The sequence below is a fragment of the Rana temporaria genome, chromosome 5, assembly GCF_905171775.1.
Source record: "Rana temporaria chromosome 5, aRanTem1.1, whole genome shotgun sequence".
Classification (NCBI taxonomy): domain Eukaryota; kingdom Metazoa; phylum Chordata; class Amphibia; order Anura; family Ranidae; genus Rana; species Rana temporaria.
Window position 1 is genome coordinate 408,091,721 of NC_053493.1, and position 23,655 is coordinate 408,115,375.

At 46.6% G+C, this 23,655-nt stretch overlaps 1 protein-coding gene across 1 annotated transcript in view; it reads right to left on the reverse strand.

The window, feature by feature from the left end:
- Positions 1-23,655, reverse strand: part of COL22A1 (collagen type XXII alpha 1 chain) — a 513,833-nt gene that overhangs the window by 327,677 nt on the left and 162,501 nt on the right. Inside the window, exons 6-10 of the mRNA XM_040355007.1 lie at positions 14,893-15,016; positions 10,251-10,526; positions 10,064-10,144; positions 7,621-7,743; positions 2,743-2,778 (exon numbers count right to left, since the gene is read on the reverse strand). Of these exons, the coding sequence (XP_040210941.1) occupies positions 2,743-2,778; positions 7,621-7,743; positions 10,064-10,144; positions 10,251-10,526; positions 14,893-15,016 (640 nt within the window). The remainder of the gene's footprint in view (positions 1-2,742; positions 2,779-7,620; positions 7,744-10,063; positions 10,145-10,250; positions 10,527-14,892; positions 15,017-23,655) is intronic.

Consider the following 23,655-nt stretch of genomic DNA (forward strand, 5'->3'; position numbering starts at 1 on the left):
GCAGCATCCGCCGCTTCTCAGGGGTGTTTAGCCCCTTCACATTTAGGGATATTATGTTGAGCAGGTCCATGGCCGCACTTGGGGGGATGGGGTGGGGGTTTTGGGGGGGGGCGGGTGGGTGTAGTAGGGAATAAGGCTAAGGTGTATAGGTTCACGAGGGGGGGGGGGGTGTCAGGTGAGGGAAGAAGAAAGAAAAGAAAAGAAAGTAAAGAGCTGACACTAGGGTGTGTAGCTGTCAAAATTATCTAAAGTAGCCCTAACGGCTATGGCACTCGCCGACGTCTCCTCGCAGAGAAGGCGTCGGGGTATAGAGTGCCGCCCTATTCGGGGTAGTGGGTGAACAAAGGCAGGGGTATAGGTCTGGCTACCCGGCCTACTCCCCCATCTTATTCATGCCTATATGCAGAACATACACATACATACTGTATTCTTATTATGTAACACCTATCGACATTGCAGACAGAACGGTCGCAATGCCACAAGCAATATAAAATCTTGTGAAACAAGTTAAACAACACACAAGTGAGCCTAGGTCATATTAAACTTCAGTGCAAGAAAAAACTTAGTGCAAATTTCCGCCTCAGCAGATCGTGTATAACCATAATGTAGTATAAACGGCAGGTCGCCCCTTCTCTCTGGGTCGACATCAAGGAAGCCTCCAATTCTCCCGTGTCCCTATGCAGATGTATAAGTCCATTGTCTCTGCCAGTTCCAGTGGCAATCTCGTTGAAGAGGACCAGTTTATGCCAGGGTTGTGGCATCCCACCCCCGTCTCCCAGGTCCCCCTTCTCCAAGGCAGTGCCCCAACAAGATCAGGTTCATGGGGTGCAGCAGATGTGTCTGTGGCTGGCTGGGGGTCTCCGTCCAACAGGCCTCCCCACCCTCATCCCAACAGCGGCCCACCCCCCCCACCCGTGACCTCCATGGTGTGCTCATGGAGCAGCCTAATCGTGTCCTCCGGTACCACATTGGGGGGGTGATATGTGAGGGATCCGCGAACAATCGGCCACCTGGTGAATCAGTGCGCGTGGGTGACCGGGGCGCGAGGGGAAGTTGTGTTCAGCCATATTTCTCCATATGGCGGGGGTGTGGGGGGAGTGATGCAGGCCGGGTTCCGTCGGTAGTGCGGCTATAGTTACGGTGGCGGGTAACCAGGCGGGGGCGGGAGCGGGAGTGTGGGTAGTGCAAACTTGCGGGCCTCATGTGCATAGGTATGTGGTTTCAGAGAAGGGGAGACATGGCCCAGGGCCTACTCACGTGGTGCTTCCCGTGATGCTGATCGGTTCCTTCGTCTACCACGGTGTTGGCGGGGTTGCTGCGGGCCGCGACGAGCCGAGGGTCCAGACCTTCCGGGCGTTCTCGGGAGTAGTTGGAGCCAGTTTGGTACCCGGATGGGATCTGCGTCCAGGAAGCGGAATAGCTCCGGGAGGTCAGCTGGCGTCTGCAGGGTGAAGGATCCGCGGTCGCTCCTGAAGGTCACCGACAGCGGATATCCCCATCTGTAGGTCAGGTTCTTCTGTCTGGCCAGGTCCAGGAGAGGACGGAGCAGGGCCCTGCGGCGCAGCGTCGCCCTGGAGAGGTCCGGCAGGATCTTAATCTGGGTGCCCTCATGATCCTCCTCACCGTAGTCCCAGGCTCTTCTGAGGATTGCCTCCTTTTGGGCATAGCGGTGGAGCCTGCAGATGATGTCGCGCGGCCTCTCCGGGTCAGTCGGCCTTGGTCCCAAGGCTCTATGCACCCGGTCCAGGATGATCTGCTCCTCCGGTTCCCCCAACACTGCCCTAAACAGCTCGATGACCGTCTCTCCAAGGTTCTCTCCCTCGGCTCCCTCCGGCATCCCCCGCAGCCGCAAATTATTGCGGCGGCTGCGGTCCTCGACATCCTCCAGGTGGAGCTGTAGCTCTACTGCTGCGTCTCGGTGGAGGTCTCGGGAATGTTCCAGCGCCGCCACTCTGGCCTCCAGGGAGGACACAGACACTTCCCCGGATGTCACCCGTTCCGCTAACGTGGCGACCTCCCCGCGGACCTCCTGGATGTCCCTATTGTGAGTTTCCTCCAGGCGGAGGATGAGGGATTCAATATCCGAGCGTGTCGGGAGGGCCTCAATGTCCGCCCGTGTCGGCAGGGCCAGCAGCAGGGACCTTATCTCCTGATCTTGCATCTCCGCTCCTGTCTGCTGATCCTCGGGTGTTAGTGTTGCAGGGGTGACCCGATGCAGTTCCAGGTGTGTCGCTGGGTGCTCGTCCGTAGAAGGTAAGTCGGGGTCCGCTGCTAAAATATGGGCCTCCCGCCGGGGTCCATTTGCTGAGCCACGTGGAGCAGTTGCCTTAGCTCCGGGGGATTTGTCTTGTAGGGTGCAGAAATACTTGGAGATTCCTCCCGATTTCGCCTTGGACGGTGTCTTGCCTGTTGTTGCTCTGGTGCTATACCTTTTTGCCGGGTGCATTCCGATATTTAAGTGTGTTTTTGCTGTTTTTTGGGGTCTGTCGGCCGGGAGCTCAGAGGAAAAGCAGCTTCACACAGCCATGTCCAGACCACGCCCCCGTAATCGTCATTTTTACTGCTTTATGTAATAACCATCTATTTATATAAAACTCTGTAGACTACCAGACTTGGGACTGTGGAAGACGTGGGGTCAGTGACTGAGAAGGTATTGGAGGCAGTGGACCACCCAGACATTAGAAGCCCCTGCATTATTCTCAGAATAGGTTTACTGAACACTGCATGTTATGCAAGGCTTACCTTGGGGCCCAAAGGACCAGGAAGACCAATTTCACCCTAAAACACAGAAGAATCACTCATTACATTTCTAGCATGCATACTAAAGAAGGTGTAAAGTGTATTTGTAGTGAGCAGATATTTTAAGCTATTATTTCAGTGTTTCCTTTAAGCGGAATTCCACCCAAAAGTGCACTTCCTGTCCCACTTCCTCCTTCCGCTAGGCGACTCCTCCTCTCGCCTTAGGCGGGCCCCTCTCTCTAGGCGATCTCCTTGGACACTTGACAGGTCCCAGGAGATCGCCTGTCCACTCTGGGAGCACAGCGCGACTCACGCATGTGCGGTGTGTGCCCGGCCGTGAAGCTGAAAGCTGTCAAGGCCAGGTTCCCAGAGTGGCAATGGAGGCGCTGGCGAAGAGGAGGGACACCCCGTTCGGCCGCATCGCTGGACCGTGGTACAGGTAAGTGTCTGTTTATTAAAAGTCAGCAGCTACACTTTTTGTAGCTGCTGACTTAATAAACCTAAAAAGTCTGGAACTCCACTTTAAAGCTGAGTTTCGAATCGCGATAAGTAAATATTTTCTAAATCCATTCACCATGTCTATTATTCTTGGTGTGCTTTGTGTATTTCTTCCAGATCTGTGCAGTAACTCCATTGTGAAAATGTGGGTTTCTGTAATAAAGACTGATCGCTGCTGCTCTTTGTCCTTGTGCGGGGTGATGGGTCTTGTCTCCGCCCCTTCCTGTAGTTTTCTTCAGGCATCCTGTAGTGGGTGGAGCTTCCTACAGCTCTGCTCTCTGCACAGGCTATATGCAGCAGCACAGTGATATTGTCGCTGTCACTGGGTTTGCAAAGACATTTGATGCACACAAAGTGGATGTATATCCTTTGTAGCTACTAAATAACATATACAGTATCTCACAAAAGTGAGTACACCCCTCACATTTTGTAAATATTTTCTTCTACCTTTTCATGTGACAACACTGAAGAAATGACACTTTGCTACAATGTTGTGTAGTGAGTGTACAGCTTGTATAACAGTGTACATTTGCTGTCCCCTCAAAATAACTCAACACACAGCCATTAATGTCTAAACCGCTGGCAACAAACGTGAGTACACCCCTAAGTGAAAAATGTCCAAATTGGGCCCAATTAGCCATTTTCCCTCCCTGGTGTCATGTGACTCGTTCGTGTTACAAGGTCTCAGGGCTCAGGTGTGAATGGGGAGCAGGTGTGTTAAATTTGGTGTTATCGCTCTCACTCTCTAATACTGCTCACTGGGGGCCAGATTCTCGTAGTTTTGCGGCGGCGTAACGTATCCGATTTACGTTACGCCGCCGCAACTTAGACGGGCATGTGCTGTATTCTCAAAGCACTTGCTCCGTAAGTTGCGGCGGCGTAGCGTAAATCGGCCGGCGTAAGCCCGCCTAATTCAAATTTGGATCAGGGGGGCGTGTTTTATGTAAATGCACTGTGACCCGACGTGATTGAAGTTTTTCACGAACGGCGCATGCGTATTGTGCATTGCTTCTAATACGCCGCAAGGACGTATTGGTTTTGACGTGGATGTAAATTACGTCCAGCCCCATTCACGGACGAATTCCGCAAACAACGCAAAATTTTTAAATTTCGACGCGGGAACGACGGCCATACTTAACATTGTTACGCCGCACTTATGCCACCATATAGCAGGGGCAACTATACGCCGGGAAAAGCATAACGTAAACGGCGTAACTTTACTGCGTCGGCCGGGCGTACGTTCGGGAATTTGCGTATATAGCTGATTTACATATTTCAATGCGTAAATCAGCTTACACGCCCCTATCGGTCAGCGGAAAAATGCAATTCGGATGCGACGGCAAATCTATGCGTAACTGATTCTAATAAACGGGCGCATAGATACAACGGCGCGACTCAGAGATACGACGGCGTATCTGGAGATACGCCGTCGTATCTCTTTTGAGAATCTGGGCCTGGAAGTTTAACAGAACTCTCTGAGAATCTGAAAAAAAAGAATTGTTTCTCTACATAAGGATGGCCTAGGCTATAAGAAGATCGCCAAGACCCTGAAACTGAGCTGCAGCACGGTGGCCAAGACCATACAGCGGTTTAACAGGACAGGTTTCACTCAGAACAGGCCTCGCCGTGGTCAATCAAAGAAGTTGAGGTCACGTGCTCAGCGTCATATCCAGAGGTTGTCTTTGGGAAATAGACATATGAGTGCTGCCAGTTTTGCTGCAGAGGTTGAAGGGGTGGATCTCGCGAGAGGTGGGAGGGCTGCAGCTGCTACTGCCCTAGCGGCCGGAGAAGGGCTGAGAGGAGACCCCGTGATCCCCGTAGGAGGTATGCCTTTTACCACTATGATGAGAACCTTGTAAATGGAGGAGAAGGAAGGGGGTAGATTCATCCACTAATGCAGGACAAAGACCATGTGGTTGGTGAGTGGGGACTCAGAAGGCGAGCACAGCGTGGCACCTGAATCTTCACAAGCAGGATTCTAATACATTTGGCACCTTGCTTGCATGGATGGACTTTTCACTTATTATTGCACTATGATGGAGTAGAAATTGCACAAGAACTTTATATATGTTTATTTAGCACATATGTTTGATATAGAAGTAGCGTTACGTTTAATTTGGTTTATTGTCAATTAAGGGGCCTTTGGCCTTACACAATAGCAGCAGCTTCAACTAGAATTGTTACCAGGGCCGTCTTCAAGGCAAGGAAAAAGGGGCAGCTGCCCTGGGCCCTGTCATTGTTGTGGGGCCCAAAGCACCTGCCTTATACTTGCCAACTATCCCAGTTTAAATCCCCTCGTCCCTTGAAGTTTTAGTCCTTTGCTGTGTCCTGATATCTCAGTGTGAAGTGCTGCTACTAATACTGCCCATCTCTGCCCTATTGTTGTGTACAGATGACTCACCACAGACCCTGGCCCGGATTCAGATACGAGTTCCGACAGCGTATCTCCGGATACGCCGTCGTAACTCCGAGTTGCGGGGTCGTATCTATGCGCCTGATTCTTAGAATCAGTTACGCATAGATTTCCCTAAGATCCGACCGGCGTAAGTCTCTTACATCGTCGTATCTTAGGCTGCATATTTACGATGGCCGCTAGGTGGCGCTTCCGTAGATTTACGCGAGGAATATGCAAATTAGGTAGATACGCCGATTCAGAAACGTACGTCCGCCCGGCGCATTTTTTTTACGCCGTTTTCGTAAGGCTTTTTCCGGCGTAAAGTTACCTCTCATAAAGCAGGGGTAAGTCATGTTGTGGTATGGACGTCGGAAACACACGAACAGCGTCGTATTTTTTGTCGTTTACGTAAGTCGTTCGCAAATAGGGCTGTACGTAAGTTACGTTCACGTCGAAAGCATTGACAGTTTGCGGCGTAATTTGGAGCATGCGCACTTGGAAACGTTCACGGACGCCGCATGCGCCGTTCGTAAAGAAACGTCAAATATGTGGGGTCACAAGTAATTTAAATAAAACACGCCCACATCATCCACATTTGAATTAGGCGGGCTTACGCCGACACATTTACACTACGCCGCCGTAACTTAGGGCGCAAGTTCTTTCTGAATACGGAACTTGCGCCCTAAGTTACGGCGGCGTAATGTATCTAAGATACGTTACGCCCGCCGATAGATACGCAATTGGATCTGAATCCGGGCCCCTGTGTTTTACAAAATAAAGTAAATAACCGTCATTCATATGTAAATAACGGCAGCATTCATATGTAAATGAAGGCAACTTTCATATGTATATCATGCCCCTCTGCAGTGAAGAGATGATGTGCTGTAACCCCTAGCAACCAATCAGTGATCAGTATTACTGTACAGTAATCTCTAGCAATCAATCCACAAGAAGAAATCATGTGCTGTAACCTCTAGCAACTAATCAGTGTGACATAATGTATGCTGTAATCTCTAGCAACCAGTCAGTAAGTGGTAATGATATTCTGTAACCTCTGGCAACCAATCGCAATCACGGACTGATCTGATGTAGTAAACTGATTTTAAGTCTAGCTGATGTTTATTGTATGTCTCAGAGCAGGTGGAGAGCAAAATAGCATGGGGGGCCCCATTTTTTTTTTTGCTCAGGGTCCAATCAACATTAAAGACGGCTCTGATTGTTACACACAATTATTATTATTATTATTATTATTATTGCATATGAATGTACAATATTATTTCTAGATAGTGGGTAGGCATGTGCATTTCGTTTCGTTCCGAACCGAAATTCGGACAAATTTTTCATTATTCGGACATTCGGATGCATACGAATTCCCGAATTGCAATATTAATGAATTTACCGAATCCGAACGAACGTTTTCGATTCCGAATCGAAAACCCGCGGACGAAATTCGACCGGAATTCGAATGTTTTTTTTTTTTTTAATTCCGATCGAATTTCGTCCGCGGGTTTTCGATTTAGAATTCGAAAAAAAAAAAAAAAAAATTTTTAATTCCGATCGAATTTCGTCCGCGGGTTTTCGATTTGGAATTCGAATTTTCTTTTTTTTTTTCGAATTCCGACCGAATTTCGTCCGCGGGTTTTCGATTTGGAATTCGAATTTTTTTTTTTTCGAATTCCGATCGAATTTCGAAATTATATTCGAAAATAGACTATTTGTTGTCGAATCCGGTCGAAATACTTTCGAATTCGACCGGATTTTTCGAAATTCGGTCGAAAACGAACGAGTTTTCCGAAAACGAATTTAACACATGTAACGAACCTAACTTAACGAAATTAATTAAATAACTAATTAAAACGAAACGAAATTTTCCCTTTTGCACATGCCTAATAGTGGGATACACACAACCATAGCGCAGGTACTCTCATCACTATACTAGCGTTAAACAAATGGTTTCTCCTGGAAGAAGTAATGGCGATGTACTATACCTTCTCCCCGAATGGGCAGTGGGAGCAGTTGATGGTGCTGTTTTCAATTCCCCTTTGCTCCACTGGTGTTGGTGTTGGTGTGGGTATGATGGGTGAGGGCTCTGTGCCTACAGTCACCGCACACTAAAAAATAATAAGAATGATGTCACATTTCAAAATTGTATTTGAGTGCATATCTAAATACGTAAAAATACATTTGGTAGTTTAGCAGAAGACAGTAAACGGGAACGAATAGCTGGATTCAGAAAGCTTTACGCCGGCGTATCAGTATATACGCCGTCGTAACTCTGAATCTACTCCGTCCTAAATTTAAGCGTATTCTAGAAACCAGATAAGCTTAAATTAGGCTAAGATACTAGTGTTGCTCACGAATATTCGCATTGCGAATATTCGTTACGAATATGGCATATTCGAATATTCGCGAATAACTCGAATTTCGCGGCCAAAATTCGCTATTCCGAATATTCGTCTTTTTTCAAATTTATTTTTAAAACAGATCACATCCTATCGACGTCTAAAAGCATTGCTGGTATGATTAGAGACCCTGGGCCGAGTAGCTAAGCTGAGGCGATCCTTTTATGTTGCCGAATATTCGCAATCGCGAATATTCGATTTCCGAATATTCGCGAATACTTTCTCCGCCCTTCTTTTGCATCAGAGCCAATCAGAGTTCTCCTACCACAGTTGTCAAAATTTCGCAATCAATTTCGCGTTCGCATTAGCGAAATTTCGATAAAATATCACGAATATTCGATTTCCGAATATTCGCGAATACTTTCTCCGCCCTTCTTTTGCATCAGAGCCAATCAGAGTTCTTCTACAACAGTTGTCAAAATTTCGCAATCAATTTCGCATTCGCATTAGCTAAATTTCGATAAAATATCACGAATATTCGATTTCCGAATATTCGCGAATACTTTCTCCGCCCTTCTTTTGCATCAGAGCCAATCAGAGTTCTCCTACCACAGTTGTCAAAATTTCGCAATCAATTTCGCATTCGCATTAGCGAAATTTCGCAAACATTTTTTTTTGATAAAATATCACGAATATTCGATTTTAGCAAATATTTCACGAATATTCGTCTATATATTCATGATATATCGCAAAATCGAATATGGCGTATTCCGCTCAACACTATAAGATACGAGCGGCGTAAGTCTCCTAACAGACAGAGGGGAGACATGTGACAGGTGAGGATACATGCAGGAGGCGTCTATATCCTTATAGATCAGCACTATGGCAGCAGTTTAGAAAGGATGAGAGGGCTTTATATCCACTTTAACTGATTTTTTTTCTTCCTTGATTTTTAGAACTGATATTTTTCACAGCAAAAATAAATCAAAGAACTAATCCAGCAATTTAGGTCACATGTATGTGATACAATGCATCATAACCTATTAACAAATATACAGTATACACCAGGGGTCTCAAACTCAAATTACCTGAGGGCCACAAGACAAGTTTTCATATGCCATGGGGGGCCGCATGCAAACTTTCAAACTTCAAAAACAACAGTACTGGTGTCAGCGAACACATTATTAACCCCCAGCACTGGTGTCAGCGAACACATTATTAACCCCCAGCACTGGTGTAAGTCAGGGTTTGACAAATTTGCTTGGAATCTAGGAGACAGCTAAAAAAGTTAGGAGCCAGAAAACGCACCCCGTCCCGATGAGCTTGCGCGCAGAAGCGAACACATACGTGAGCAGCGCCCGCATATGTAAACGGTGTTTAAACCACACATGTGAGGTATCGCTGCGATTGGTAGAGCGAGAGCAATAATTCTAGCACTAGACCTCCTCTGTAACTTAAAACATGCAACCTGTAGATTTTTTTAAACGTCACCTATGAAGATTTTAAAGGGTAAAAAAGTTTGTCGGCATTCCACAAGCGGACGCAATTTTGAAGCGTGACATGTTGGGTATGAATTTACTCGGCGTAACATTATCTTTCATAATATTAAAAAAAATGGGGATAACTTTACTGTTGTCTTATTTTTTAATTAAAAAAAAGTGTAATTTTTTCCCAAAAAAGTGCGCTTGTAAGACCGCTGCGCAAATACGGCGTAACAGAAAGTATTTCAACGATCGCCATTTTATTCTCTAGGGTGTTAGGATAAAAAATATATATAATGTTTGGGGGTTCTAATTAGAGGGAAGAAGATGGCAGTGAAAATAGTGTAAAATGACATTAGAATTGCTGTTTAACTTGTAATGCTTAACTTGTAATACCAACGGCCACCACCAGATGGCGCCAGCTCACATCTGGTGGTAATAACTTGTAATACCAATGGCTCACCAGCAGATAGCACCAGCTCACAAAAAAAAAAAAAAAAAAAAGTTTTTATAACTGGTCCGCGGGCCGCAAATGGCCCGCGGGCCGGTACTTTTAGACCACTGGTATACACAGTATATAGATAGATATATAAAATATAAGTTCATACAGGTCCATTAGGGATATCGCAGCAGGTCTCCAGTTCGGCATGCCTTGAGTCACAGTAGATGACGATACGTTGGAGGTCAAACTGGAAGGTAAACATAGACGATTAGCTCACAGGTTCTGCCCATAAAATAGGAGAATGTCCATAGTTAAATATACATTTTATCCTCTGCCAGGAAGCTTCGACTTACATCTACAGGAACGCTGTCATAGAGACGTTTTCCGATCACCGTCTTCCCCTGGATGTCAATGTTCTCACGTTCTTCGATGGGCAAAGTCAAAACCAGCTTGCAGTCGATGTACAAGGTGACGGTCTTTGCCTGCACGCTGATGGCAATCTTGTGCCAGTTACGGTCGAACAGCTCGCTCACTTGGGTTCCTCGAAAGTTCGCTTTCACCGCGTCCTTTGTGACGCCCACTGAACTGTACTCCAAAGCCTTGTTCTCTCCGTCCACCCTCAGTGAGACCTGTATGACCAAACACAAGAGCATTATCAGTTCACCCATCCAAAGTTTACACAGGTGGCTCTAGGCTTTGTGAGGCCTTAGGCAAAACTTGACATGGGGCCCCACTCACACCCATGATGGGAAAAATAATTCAAGGACAAGAGCCTCTTCCCCACAACCCTGGTCGGTGGTAGTGGGGGTCTGCGGGCAGGGGGCTTAATCGGAATCTGGAAGCCCCATTTAACAATTGTAGCCCCCAGATCCTGCTCTTTAACCACTTAAGGACCGGACCAATATGCTGCCTAAAGACCCAAGGTGTTTTTACAATTCGGCACTGCGTAGCTTTAACAGACAATTGCGCGGTCGTGCGACGTGGCTCCCAAACAAAATTGGCGTCCATTTTTTCCCACAAATAGAGCTTTCTTTTGGTGGTATTTGATCACCTCTGCGGTTTTTATTTTTTGCGCTATAAACAAAAATAGAGCGACAATTTTGAAAAAAATTCAATATTTTTTACTTTTTGCTATAATAAATATCCCCCAAAAACATATATAATGTTTTTTTTTCCTCAGTTTAGGCCGATACGTATTCTTCTACCTATTTTTGGTAAAAAAAATCGCAATAATCGTTTATCGGTTGGTTTGCGCAAAATGTATAGCGTTTACAAAATAGGGGACAGTTTTATTGCATTTTTATTATTTATTTTTTTTACTACTAATGGCGGCGATCAGCGATTTTTTTCGTGACTGAGACATTATGGCGGACACTTCGGACAATTTTGATACATTTTTAGGACCATTGTCATTTTCACAGCAAAAAATGCATTTAAATTGCATTGTTTATTGTGAAAATGACAGTTGCAGTTTGGGAGTTAACCACAGGGGGCGCTGTAGGATTTAATGTTCACCTAGTGTGTGTTTACAACTGTAGGGGGGTGTGGCTGTAGGAGTGACGTCATCGATCGAGTCTCCCTATATAAGGGATGACACGATCGATACGCCGCCACAGTGAAGCACGGGGAAGCCGTGTTTACATACGGCTCTCCCCATTCTTCAGCTCCGGGGAGCGATCGCGACGGAGCGGCTATAAACGAATAGCCGCGCCGTCGTCCCGGATCACTCCCCGCGGGAACCCGACCTCCGCATGTAGCGGGGGGGGCCCGATCAGACCCCCGACCCACGTCTAGGCAGGGACGTACAGGTACGCCAATGTGCCTGTACGTGCCATTCTGCCGACGTAAATGTACATGCGGCGGTCGGGAAGGGGTTAATAACTAAGGGGCGGGGCCACTCGGTGATGTCACCTGCTGAACCCGCCCCTTGTGACATCATTGACTGAGGGCATGCTGGGTCATTGACGTCACAAGAGGTGGTATCACCGATATTCACTGGTTGTTAGGGACGCTGGTGGCCCCGCTCCTAAGTCAGGACTCCTAACGCTGCCTGAGCACAGAAACGTTAAGGTCCCCTGTCCCTCAAAACTGGGGTAATGCATTGGGTAAGTTAGGCAGCCGCGAGTCCCCTGTGAGTGTGAGGCCTTAGGCGACCGCCTAATTTACCTAATTAAAGAGCCGCCTCTGCAGATAGCCACTGGCAGCTTTATACACTGTATGGTAAAACATTTGTGGGCACCCGACCATCACACAAATGAACATATTCGCCAGCACACCATGGATCGTAGATTACGTCCAAAAATGTAATGCAAAACAAACATCACAATGGTGCAACGTTTCGAGGTCACACAGGACCTCTTCGTCAGGCGAGTGATAAAGTCACTTTATCACTCACCTGTTTGGTGGTTCCAGTGCCCAGCTGGTGATCGTTTCAGCACCCACCTTTTTATGAATTGGGTTTTTATGAATTGGGTTTTTATGAATTGGGTTTTTATGAATGGGGTTTTTACTGCGCCTGCGCCGTTGTCTACGGCGCGCATGCGCCGGAGACAACGTTGTACACCTATTGGCAAATATCTCCTAAACCATGTAGGTTTAGGAGATATTGCAAACACCTACAGGTAAGCCTTAATCTAGGCTTACCTGTAGGTGTAACTTCCCGGGTGGGGGTTTAAAACCACTTTAAGTGTGTCCTAGGAATGTTTTCTAACTGTAGGGGGAATGGGCTACATGTGACACGAGTCACACGACACTGATCACCGCTCTCGATCACAGGGAGCGGTGATCAGTGTCCTGTCACTAGGCAGAACGGGGAAATGCCTTGTTTACATCAGCATTTCCCACAATGCCACATCTATACATACGTCCATATTCCCAGCCGTGCCATTCTGCCGATATACGGTATTTATCGGCGTATACCGCACACTTTTTTCTCCTTAACCACTTCCCGACCGCCTCATGTAGATATACGTCGGCAGAATGGCACGGACAGGCACATCAACGTACCTGTACGTGCCTGCCTAGACGTAGGTCGGGGGTCCCCCCCCCCCGCTACATGCGGCGGTCGGATCCCCGCGGGGAGTGATCTGGGACGACGGCGCGGCTATTCGTTTATAGCCGCTCCGTCGCGATCGCTCTCCGGAGCTGAAGAACGGGGAGAGCCGTATGTAAACACGGCTTCCCCGTGCTTCACTGTGGCGGCGTATCGATCGAGTGATCCCTTATATATCGATGACGTCAGTCCTACAGCCACACCCCCCTACAGTTGTAAACACACACAAAGTGAACACTAACTCCTACAGCGCCCCCTGTGGTTAACTCCCAAACTGCAACTGTCATTTTCACAATAAACAGTGCAATTTAAATGCATTTTTTGCTGTGAAAATGACAATGGTCCCAAAAATGTGTCAAAATTAACCGAAGTGTCCGCCATAATGTCGCAGTCACGAAAAAAATCGCTGATCGCCGCCATTAGTAGTAAAAAAAAAAAAAATTAATAAAAATGCAATAAAACTATCCCCTATTTTGTAAACGCTATAAATTTTGTGCAAACCAATCGATAAACGCTTATTGCGATTTTTTTACCAAAAATAGGTAAACGAATACGTATCGGCCTAAACTGAGGGAAAAAAATTTTTTAGATATGTTTTTGGGGGATATTTATTATAGCAAAAAGTAAAAAATATTGCATTTTTTTCAAAATTGTCGCTCTATTTTTGTTTATAGCGCAAAAAATAAAAACCGCAGAGGTGATCAAATACCACCAAAAGAAAGCTCTGTTTGTGGGGAAAAAAGGATGCCAATTTTGTTTGGAAACCATGTCGCACGACGGCGCAATTGTCTGTTAAAGCGACGCAGTGCCGAATTGTAAAAACCCCTTGGGTCATTAAGCTGCATATTGGTCCGGTCCTTAAGTGGTTAAAAATAAGGGGAAAATCGAGGGTGCGCGATATACGCCGATACCCGCTTCCCACGTTTAGTTTGAATGCCTGCGCCGACTTATACCGAATGCAGTACACTCGGCTACATTCGGCCAGGCTCGGCTTCGCTCGTGCTCACGCATAAACGTCACAGAGCGTGAGCACGAGCGAAGCCGAGCCTGGCCGAATGTACCCGAGTGTACTGCATTCGGTATATGTCGGCGCAGGCATTCAAACTGAGCGCGGGAAGCGGCGATTCGACGGGGAGACAGCGTGGGAGAAGCCGGGAGGACACCACCAAAGCCGCAGACGGACGCCGGACCCGACGAGGCCGCCGATGGATGCAGTACCGCGGCCGCCGCTGGGGGCATTTCTCGTCGTAATCCAGCGTCGGGTATGCAAATTAGCACTTACAGAGATCCACAAAGCTTTTTCCCTTTGTTAAGTCGCCGTAAGTGTTTGTTTGCCGTCGCAAAGATAGGGCACCTTTTACAAAGTGTAAAGTTAGTACACCATGTAAAAGTATACCCGTCTTTCCCGCGTCGCTGTGAAATTTTTTTAAACATTTTTTTTTCCCGACGCAACTTTTTTTTACCCGTCGCGATTCACAAAACTCGGCGCATCGTAACTTCGCGCAAAGCACGTTGGGAAAATAGCGTCGGGAGCATGCGCAGTACGTCCGGGACTCGCCCCATTTGAATTGGCCCGCCTTGCGCCGGACTGATTTAGGATACACCGCCGCAAATTTCCAGGTAAGTGCTTTGTGGATCGGACACTAACTTGTGTAATTTGCGGCGGTGTAACTTAAATCAGAAAAGTTACGTTGCGCCCGCTGGCTGTGAATCTGGCCCTAATTTTTTTTTTTACAGGAAATGCGGCTATACGCCGGAGCGCGCATTACCCCGATAAATACGGTATATCATTGTGTAGCGGTTGGCAAGTGGCTAGAGACAGTTCTCAGGATGTTGCCCAGGGTTTTGATTTCAAGTTTTCTGATTGGTCTTTGCAAAGACCTCCTCAAGGCGGAGTTATCTAATATGGTTTCATGGCTCTACAAATTTGTATCGGACATTACCTGCGGTATTCCGTATTTGTCGATGATTTGCCAGATGTACCAGTCCTCCCGTCTGGAGGCCTTTCTGAACCTGAACGTGGTGACAAAGGCGTATTCATCTGGCAGACCTTGTGGAAAGACATCTCTGGAAAAGATGAACAAAAAAATGCCACATATGTTATTGGTGTGAAATTTATTCTTAACCACTTGACCTCCGAAAAGTTTTACCCCTTCATGACCAGTCATTTTTTTTTTTTTGCCATTCAGCACTGCGCTACTCTAACCACTTAAGCCCCGGACCATTTGTCTGGCCAATGACCGAGCCACTTTTTTGCGTTTCGGCACTGCGTCGCTTTAACTGACAATTGCGCGGTCGTGCGATGTGGCTCCCAATCAAAATTGGCGTCCTTTTTTTCCCACAAATAGAGCTTTCTTTTGGTGGTATTTGATCACCTCTGCGGTTTTTATTTTTTGCGCTATAAACAAAAATAGAGCAACAATTTTGAAAAAAATTCAATATTTTTTACTTTTTGCTATAATAAATATCCCCCAAAAATATATAAAAAATAATGTTTTCCTCAGTTTAGTCCAATACGTATTCTTCTACCTATTTTTAATAAAAAAAAATCGCAATAAGCGTTTATTGATTGGTTTGCGCAAAAGTTATAGCGTCTACAAAATAGGGGATAGTTTTATGGCATTTTTGTTAACATTTTTTTTTTTACTAGTAATGGCGGCGATCATCGATTTTTATCGTGACTGCGACATTATGACGGACACATCGGACACGTTTGACACATTTTTGGGACCATTGTCATTTTTACAGCGATCAGTGCTATAAAAATGCACTGATAACTGTGAAAATGACACTGGCAGTGAAGAGGTTAACCACTAGGTGGCGCTGTAGGGGTTAAGTGTGCCCTAGGGAGTGATTCTTACTGTAGGGGGGATGGACCACACGTGACAAGACAGTGATCACCGCTTCCGATTACAGGGAGCAGTGATCACTGTCATTGTCACTAGGCAGAGCGGGGAGATGCTTGTTTACATCAGCATCTCCCCGTTCTTCCTCACCGTCAGAGGCGTTGGTAGGCGGGTTCGAGGGGTGCAGGCCGCACCCGGGTGACACCCACCAGAGGGGTGACACCCGTGGGTAGCAGCACGCACCTCTAAAACCGCCGCTACCCCTGATTAGCTTACCTCAGGTCGCGCCTCTGTGTACCTCAGCGGCGCGGACTGAAGCCGCCTCCTCCTCTGTTTACATCCACAGAGGAGGAGTAGCCTGCGCTCGAGGGACACTGTGGATGCACTGAGGTGGGGGGTGTCTGTACTGAAGGGGGTCTGCACTTGGGTGGGGGTGTCTGTACTGATGGTGGGTCTGCACTGATGGAGGGGTCTATACTGAGGGGAAGGCCTATACTGAGGAAGGGGGAACTTAGTGGTGGGTCTGTACTTGGTAGGGGGTCTGTATTGAGGGAGGGGGGTCTGTAGTTAGTGGAGGGGGTCTGTAGTTAGAGGAGGGGGGTCTGTACTGCGGGAGGGGGGTCTATAGTTAGTGGAGGGGGGACTGTACTGAGGGGGGACTATAGTTGGTGGGGGGGGTAACACCATTTTTTTCGCACCGGGTGACACCAACCCTAGTGACGCCACTGCTCACCGTGAGATCATCACTGGTATCCCCGCGGTGATCGAGTCCGCGGGGTTCGCGGTCGGGCTCATGGAGCTCGCGCGTCCACAATGCCGCGATCTTAAAGGGGACGTGTATATATACGTCCTTCTGCCTTTACATGCTGTTGATGTATATAGTCATGTGCAGGTCGGCAAGCAGTTAAGCTTCAATTGTGCGGTCATGCCGCACTGTAATTTAATTTCTATAGCTTTTTTCACACAGATAGAGCTTTCATTTGGTGAAATTTGATCACCACTGGGGTTTTGATTTTGTATTATATAAACGAAAAAAGACCAACATTAACCACTTGCCGCCCGCCAATTGCAGATTGACGTCGGCAAAGTGGTTTCAATATCCTGACTGGACGTCATATGACGTCCTCAGGATATTGAGCCGCTGCGCGCCCCCGGGGGCACGCATCGCGGCGATCGTTGTTGGAGGGTGTCAGTCTGACACCCCGCAACACCGATCTAGTCGGAGACTCTTTACCACGTGATCGGCCAGGAAAAGCCGGTAATCGGCTTTTCCTCACTCGCGTCTGTCAGACGCGAGTAGAGGAGAGCCGATCGGCTGCTCCTCTGACAGGCGGGGTTTGCGCTGATCGATTATCAGAACAGCCCCCCCGATGATGCCCACACTGTACCACCAGGGATGCCACTAGACCACCAGGGATGCAAAACACAGGGATGTAAAACACACACTAGACCACCAGGGATGACAGAAATAATGGATGCCAATCAGTGCCCGCAATGGATGCCAATCAGTGCCCACAATGGGCATCACTGATTGGCAGGCATTGTTTGGCACTGATTGGCATCCATTAGTACAACATATACGTTAGTGCCACCTATCAGTGCCCATCTATGCTCATCCGTGCCACCTATCAGTGCCCATCCATGCCGCCTATCAGTGCCCATCCATGCCGCCTATCCGTGCCCATCCATGCCTCCTATCCGTGCCCATCCGTGCTGCCTATCAGTGCCCATCCGTGCCGCCTATCAGTGCCCATCCATGCCGCCTATATTAGTGCCCATCATCAGTGCCCATCAATGCCACCACATCAGTGCCACCTCATCTGTGCCCATCAGTGCCGCCTTATCAGTGCCCGTCAGTGCAGTACCATCAGTGCCCATCAGTGAAGGAGAAAACATACTTATTTACAATGTTTTATAACAGAAACAAAAACAAACTTTTTTTTTTCAAAATGTTCTGTATTTTTTTTTATATTTTTTTGCAAAAATAAAAATCGCAGAGGTGATCAAATACCACCAATGGAAAGCTCTGTTTGTGGGTACAAAATAATAAAAATTTCGTTTGGGTACAGCGTAGAATGACCGCGCAATTGTCATTCAAAGTGCAACAGCGCTGAAAGCTGAAAATTGGTCTGGGCGGGAAGGTGTATAAGTGCGTATGGAAGTGGTTAAAAAAAAAAATCTTTTACTTTCTGTTATAAAACAAATCAATGAAAAAAAATTCTTCATAGTTTTAGGAAAAAAAGTTTTCTGCTATGTCTTTGGTAGAAAAAAAAAAAATCAAAATACAAGTATAAGTGTATATTAATTGGTTTGTGCAAAAGTTTTAGCGTCTACAAACTATGGGATGCAGTGTCTTGAAAAAGTATTCATACCCCTTGTCATTTTCCACATTTTGTTCTGTTACAACCAAAAACATAAAAGTATTTTATTGGGATTGTGTGTGAAAGGGGCACACAATTGTGAAAGGGTTAACATGTGCAGCCACATAAGTGAGCAAAAATGTTGACATTTTGATCCTCAGTCCGATTTTGCTCGTGTTTTGACAAACGCCATGTAAATGCGATAAATTTCCGGAGAAAAACGCCCACCACGTTATCTTATGCGCAGTGCCCTTTGTCGCTCTCCCGTCTGTGAATACATTGACATTTGACATTTCTTAGGTTGTGTCTCTTCCGTTGAGGACAATAAATAAAGAACGATCAGAATTTTGTTGCCGGGAATCTGGTGGGCGTGACGGAATGCCGCGTTCATTCTGGTCATTGTAATACATGGATTGCTGACCGGTGCCCCGCGCTGTATTAGAGGTCTCACCATGAATATAATACTATGGGGGTTGATTCACTAACCACTTAAGCCCCGGACCATTTTGTTGCTAAATGCCCAGGCCAGGTTTTGCGATTCGGCACTGCGTCGCTTTAACAGACAATTGCGCGGTATTGCGACGTGGCTACCAAACAAAATTGGCGTCCTTTTTTTCCCCACAAATAGAGCTTTCTTTTGATGGAATTTGATCACCTCTGCGTTTTTTTTTTTTTGCGCTATAAACAAAAATAGAGCGACAATTTTTAAAAAAATGCAATATGTTTTACTTTTTGCTACAATAAATATCCCCAAAAACATATATAAAATATTTTTTTCCTCAGTTTAGGCCGATACGTATTCTTCTACCTATTTTTGGTAAAAAAAATCGCAATAAGCGTTTATCGATTGGTTTGCGCAAAATTTATAGCGTTTACAAAATAGGGCATAGTTTTATTATTTTTTACTACTAATGGCGGCGATCAGCGATTTTTTTCATGACTGCGACATTCTGGCGGACACTTCGGACAATTTTGACACATTTTTGGGACCATTGTCATTTTCACAGCAAAAAATGCATTTAAATTGCATTGTTTATTGAGAAAATGACAGTTGCAGTTTGGGAGTTAACCACTAGGGGGCGCTGTAGGAGTTAGGGTTCACCTAGTGTGTGTTTACAACTGTAGGGGGGTGTGGCTGTAGGACTGACGTCATCAAACGAGTCTCCCTATAAAAGGGATCACTCGATCGATGCAGCCGCCACAGTGAAGCACGGGGAAGCTGTGTTTACATACGGCTCTCCCCGTTCTTCAGCTCCGGGGAGCGATCGCGATGGGGCGGCTATAAACGAATAGCCGCGCCGTCGTCCCGGATCGCTCCCCGCGGGTTACCGACCGCCGCATGTACCGGGGGGGGGGTCCCGATCTGACCCCCGACCCGCAGAAAGGCGGGGACGTACAGGTACGCCCATATGCCTGTACGCGCCATTCTGTGGACGCACATATACATGCGGCGGGCGTTAACCAGGCTAAAGGCAAATAGACTGAGCCTAGTAAATGAGCAGAAACTCTGCTGATTGTCATCATCCAATCATGTGCAAGCAAAAAATGCATTTTGTTTTTTTTATTTTCCTTGCACGTGATTGGGTATTCTTTGCAAACTTTACTTCATTTACTTTGGAGCAACTGCACTTTGCAAAGTGCACAGTCTGTTTGACTTTAGTAAATCAACCCTTATGCCACGTACACACGATTATTTTTCAGCATAAAAAAAACCTGTTTTTCAGCATGTCGAAAAAACGACGTTTTCCCAACTTCATCATTAAAACGATGTTGCCCACACACCATCGTTTTTAAAAAATGCTCTAGCAAAGCGCGGTGACGTACAACACGTACGACGGCACTCTAAAGGGGAAGTTCCATTCTCCTTGGGGCTGCTTTAGCTGATTCCGTGTTAGTAAAAGACGATTTGCGCTTTTCTGTCTGTTACAGCGTGATGAATGTGCTTACTCCATTACGAAGGGTAGTTTTACCAGAACGAGCGCTCCCGTCTTATAACTTGCTTCTGGGCATGCGCGGGTTTTTTACGTCGTTTTAGCCCACACCCACGATCATTTTTTACAACCCGAAAAACGACATTGTTTAAAACGACATTAAAAAAGGCAGCAGTTCGAATTTTTTTTTTTGTTGTTTTTCAGAACCTGAAAAATGATGTGAAGCCCACACGTGATCATTTTAACAACTTCCCGACCAGCCGCCGTTGTTTTACGGCGGCAGGTCGGCTCCCCTGCGCGAGAGAACGTAGCTATACGTCGGCTCTCGCGCAGGCCACACACAGCTCCCGGTCCTGTCAGGGAGAGAAATGCTGATCGTCTGTTCATACAATGTATGAACAGAAGATCGGTCATTTCCCCTAGTGAGGCCACCCCCCCTACAGTTAGAACACACCCAGGGAACATACTTATCCCCTTCCTCGCCCCCTAGTGTTATCCCCTTCACTGCCAGTTTTTATAGTAATCCAATGCATTTTTATAGCACTGATCGCCATAAAAATGCCAATGGTCCCAAAAATGTGTCAAAAGTGTCTGAAGTGTCCGCCATAATGTCGCAGTACCGAAAAAAAAACGCTGATCGCCGCCATTACTACAACACGTACGACGGCACTATAAAGGGGAAGTTCGATTCCACTGGCACAACCCTTGGGGCTGCTTTTGCTAATCTCATGTTACTGCGTGTTAGTAAAAGTTTGGTGAGAGACGATTCGTGCTTTTCAGTCTGTTACAGCGTGACGAATGTGCTATCTCCATTACAAACGCTACTTTTACCGAAGTTGCGCTCCCGTCTCATACTTTATTCTGAGCATGCGCGGGTCTCTAAGCATACACACGAACGTGTTTCTCGTCGTAAACCAGCCCGACGAGGAAATTGAGACTCCCGACGAGAAAAAAGAGAACTTGTTCTCTTTTTTTTTTCTCATCGAGTTCCTCGACAGTTTTCTCGATGAAAAACATACACACGACTGTTTTCCCCGGCAAAAAAGCTCTGCCACCAAGTTTCTTGATGGATTCTGTTGAGGAAAACGGTCGTGTGTACGAGGCCTCAGTGTTTCCATATCATGTTTATACTGTTCAAATATTCACTGTGTTCGTTTTCAATAGGAGTTCTGTAATTTCTCAGGTTGTCAGTAAAAAATGTGCTCCGCCAGTAAATTTTCCATGTTTTGTCAGTAAAAAAATCTGCGGGAGGTTGGCAACCCTGCTGTGGACGCGCTCATCAATGCCCGGGGACCAGGCAGGGACCACGTTCATGTGAAAGTCAAACATTATGGCGGTTCCTCGGCTTAGAGATGAGCCAAGCACTGTGTGTAGTTTGTTAAATTAACCTCCTTGGCGTTATCCCCGAGCGTGACTCGGGGTGGTTTTTCCATGCTAGGATCGGTATCCCCGAGTCACACTCGGGGTAGATGTGCAGAGCGTGCAGCGGCGCGCCTTACCTTCTCGCTGAATCCACAGGCTTGGTTTACTCACCTTGTCCCGGGATCCTGCGATGCATCCCCGCTGTGTGAGCAAGCAGGTCCTCGCTCGATTCACAGTGTCCCCGTGTGCCGCCGATCTTCGTTCCCTGCGATGTTACGACGCACGGGAGCGGAGAACGGCGCCAAATTCAAAAAAGTAAACAAACACCTTACATACAGTATACTGTAATCTTATAGATTACAGTACTGTATGTAAAAAATACACACCCCCCTTGTCCCTAGTGGTCTGCCCAGTGTCCTGCATGTTCTTTTATATAATAAAAAATTTCTTTCTCCCTGCAAACTGTAGATTTTCCATAGCAACCAAAAAGTGTCCCTTTATGTCACAAATGGTTTTAGAGCAGCTAGAAAACAGCGATAATAAATTATAATCACTTGCAGAATTGTGCGATAGCGATTTGTGGGAAAATTCGTCATAAAAAAAAAAAAATAATGACAGCGACAATTCTGCAACTGAGCAAATTTCAGTGATTTTGAGTTGATTACATTATTGAATAATTTTTATTATAATTATATTATTATTTGTTATAATTATTTATAATTATTTATTATATTATAATTTATATTTTTTTTTTTTTTTTTTTAATTCATACCCGGGATGCCTACTAGACTCTTGTTTGGTCAGATTTAAATGAGTTATTCCTAAGAATTGCAGGCCTACAGTATAAAACGCCAAATTTCCTTGCAAATAATGGTACCGCTTTTGGTACGTAATTCCAGACAGAATCATACCGCCAGGGAAAAGCCTTCTATTCTCTGTCACTACACACCTTTCCCATAACAAGTGACATTTAGGAGGGACACCACTGAGCCCGTCCAGCGTACCTCTGCCACCTCACTCCTAGTGACAGAATTGGGTCCTGCCCGAGAACCTAGTGTGGACCTCATGTGTGCTCCCACTTAAAGCAGAGGTCCACCCTAAAAAAAAAAAATTACATAAAAAAGGCTCCTAATAAAATGAAAAAAACTATTTTTTTTTAGGCCGCCTACACACGACTGGTCAAAACCGATGAGAATGGACTGAGGTTCAGTGTTTTACGTCACCGCGTTCTGACCCGATCGGTTTTTGAACTGATGGTGTGTACACACTTCAGACCATCGTCCGTCGGACCATTCTCATCGGATGAATCGGTCGTGTGTACAGGGCCTCATACTTACCAGAAATGGCTGATGCTAGGCAGATCGCAGATCGTCCTAATCTGCCACTTCCTATTCCGCGATAGTCTTCATTCTCTCCTCCTTGCGCTGTCTTCTGGGGAATCAGGAGCAATATCTTCTAGGACCTTTGTGTGTCCCAGAAGACAGCAAAAGCACCACGCGACTCGCACATGCGCAGTAGGAAAAGGGCAGTGAAGCCGCAAGGCTCCACTGTCTGTTTCCCTTAGTACGAATGTCGGCGCTGGCACCCGATCCGATGGACGGATCGGCCACGGGGGGCCAACATCGCGGGAATCCTGGACAGGTAAGAAGTTTAAAAGGCGCCGGGCACCTGAATTACAGCGGCGGGGTATTTTTTGGAGGCACCTAATAGGTGTCCAAAACAGCGGGCACCATTCTGTGTGTTCGCGATGTGTTAGGAAAGCAAATGAATCGCTTTCCTAACACTGACCTGCCTCTCAGCCAATCAGGTGCTCGGGTCTGTTACCTGTCACCTGTTTGGCTGAAACGACAGGCGGTCCGATCAGGCGTCCAATCATAGCAGAGGACGGGAAGAGAGGGCAGGAGAAGGAAACGAAGAGTGTGGAGGACATCGCCGTTGTGACCCGCTGCCCTACTGAGACAAGGTAAGTGCCGGGCTAGGGGGGATTCACTCTGGCAGTATTTGATGGGCACAGTATCGGCAGTTGATGGGCACAGTAGTGGCAGTTGATGGGCACACTGGCAGCATTTGATGGGCACAGTAGCGGCAGTTGATGGGCACACTGGCAGCAGTTGATGTGCACAGTAGCAGCAATTGATGGGCACAGTAGCGGCAATTGATGGGCACAGTGTCAGCAATTGATGGGTACAGTAGCTGCGTTTGACGGC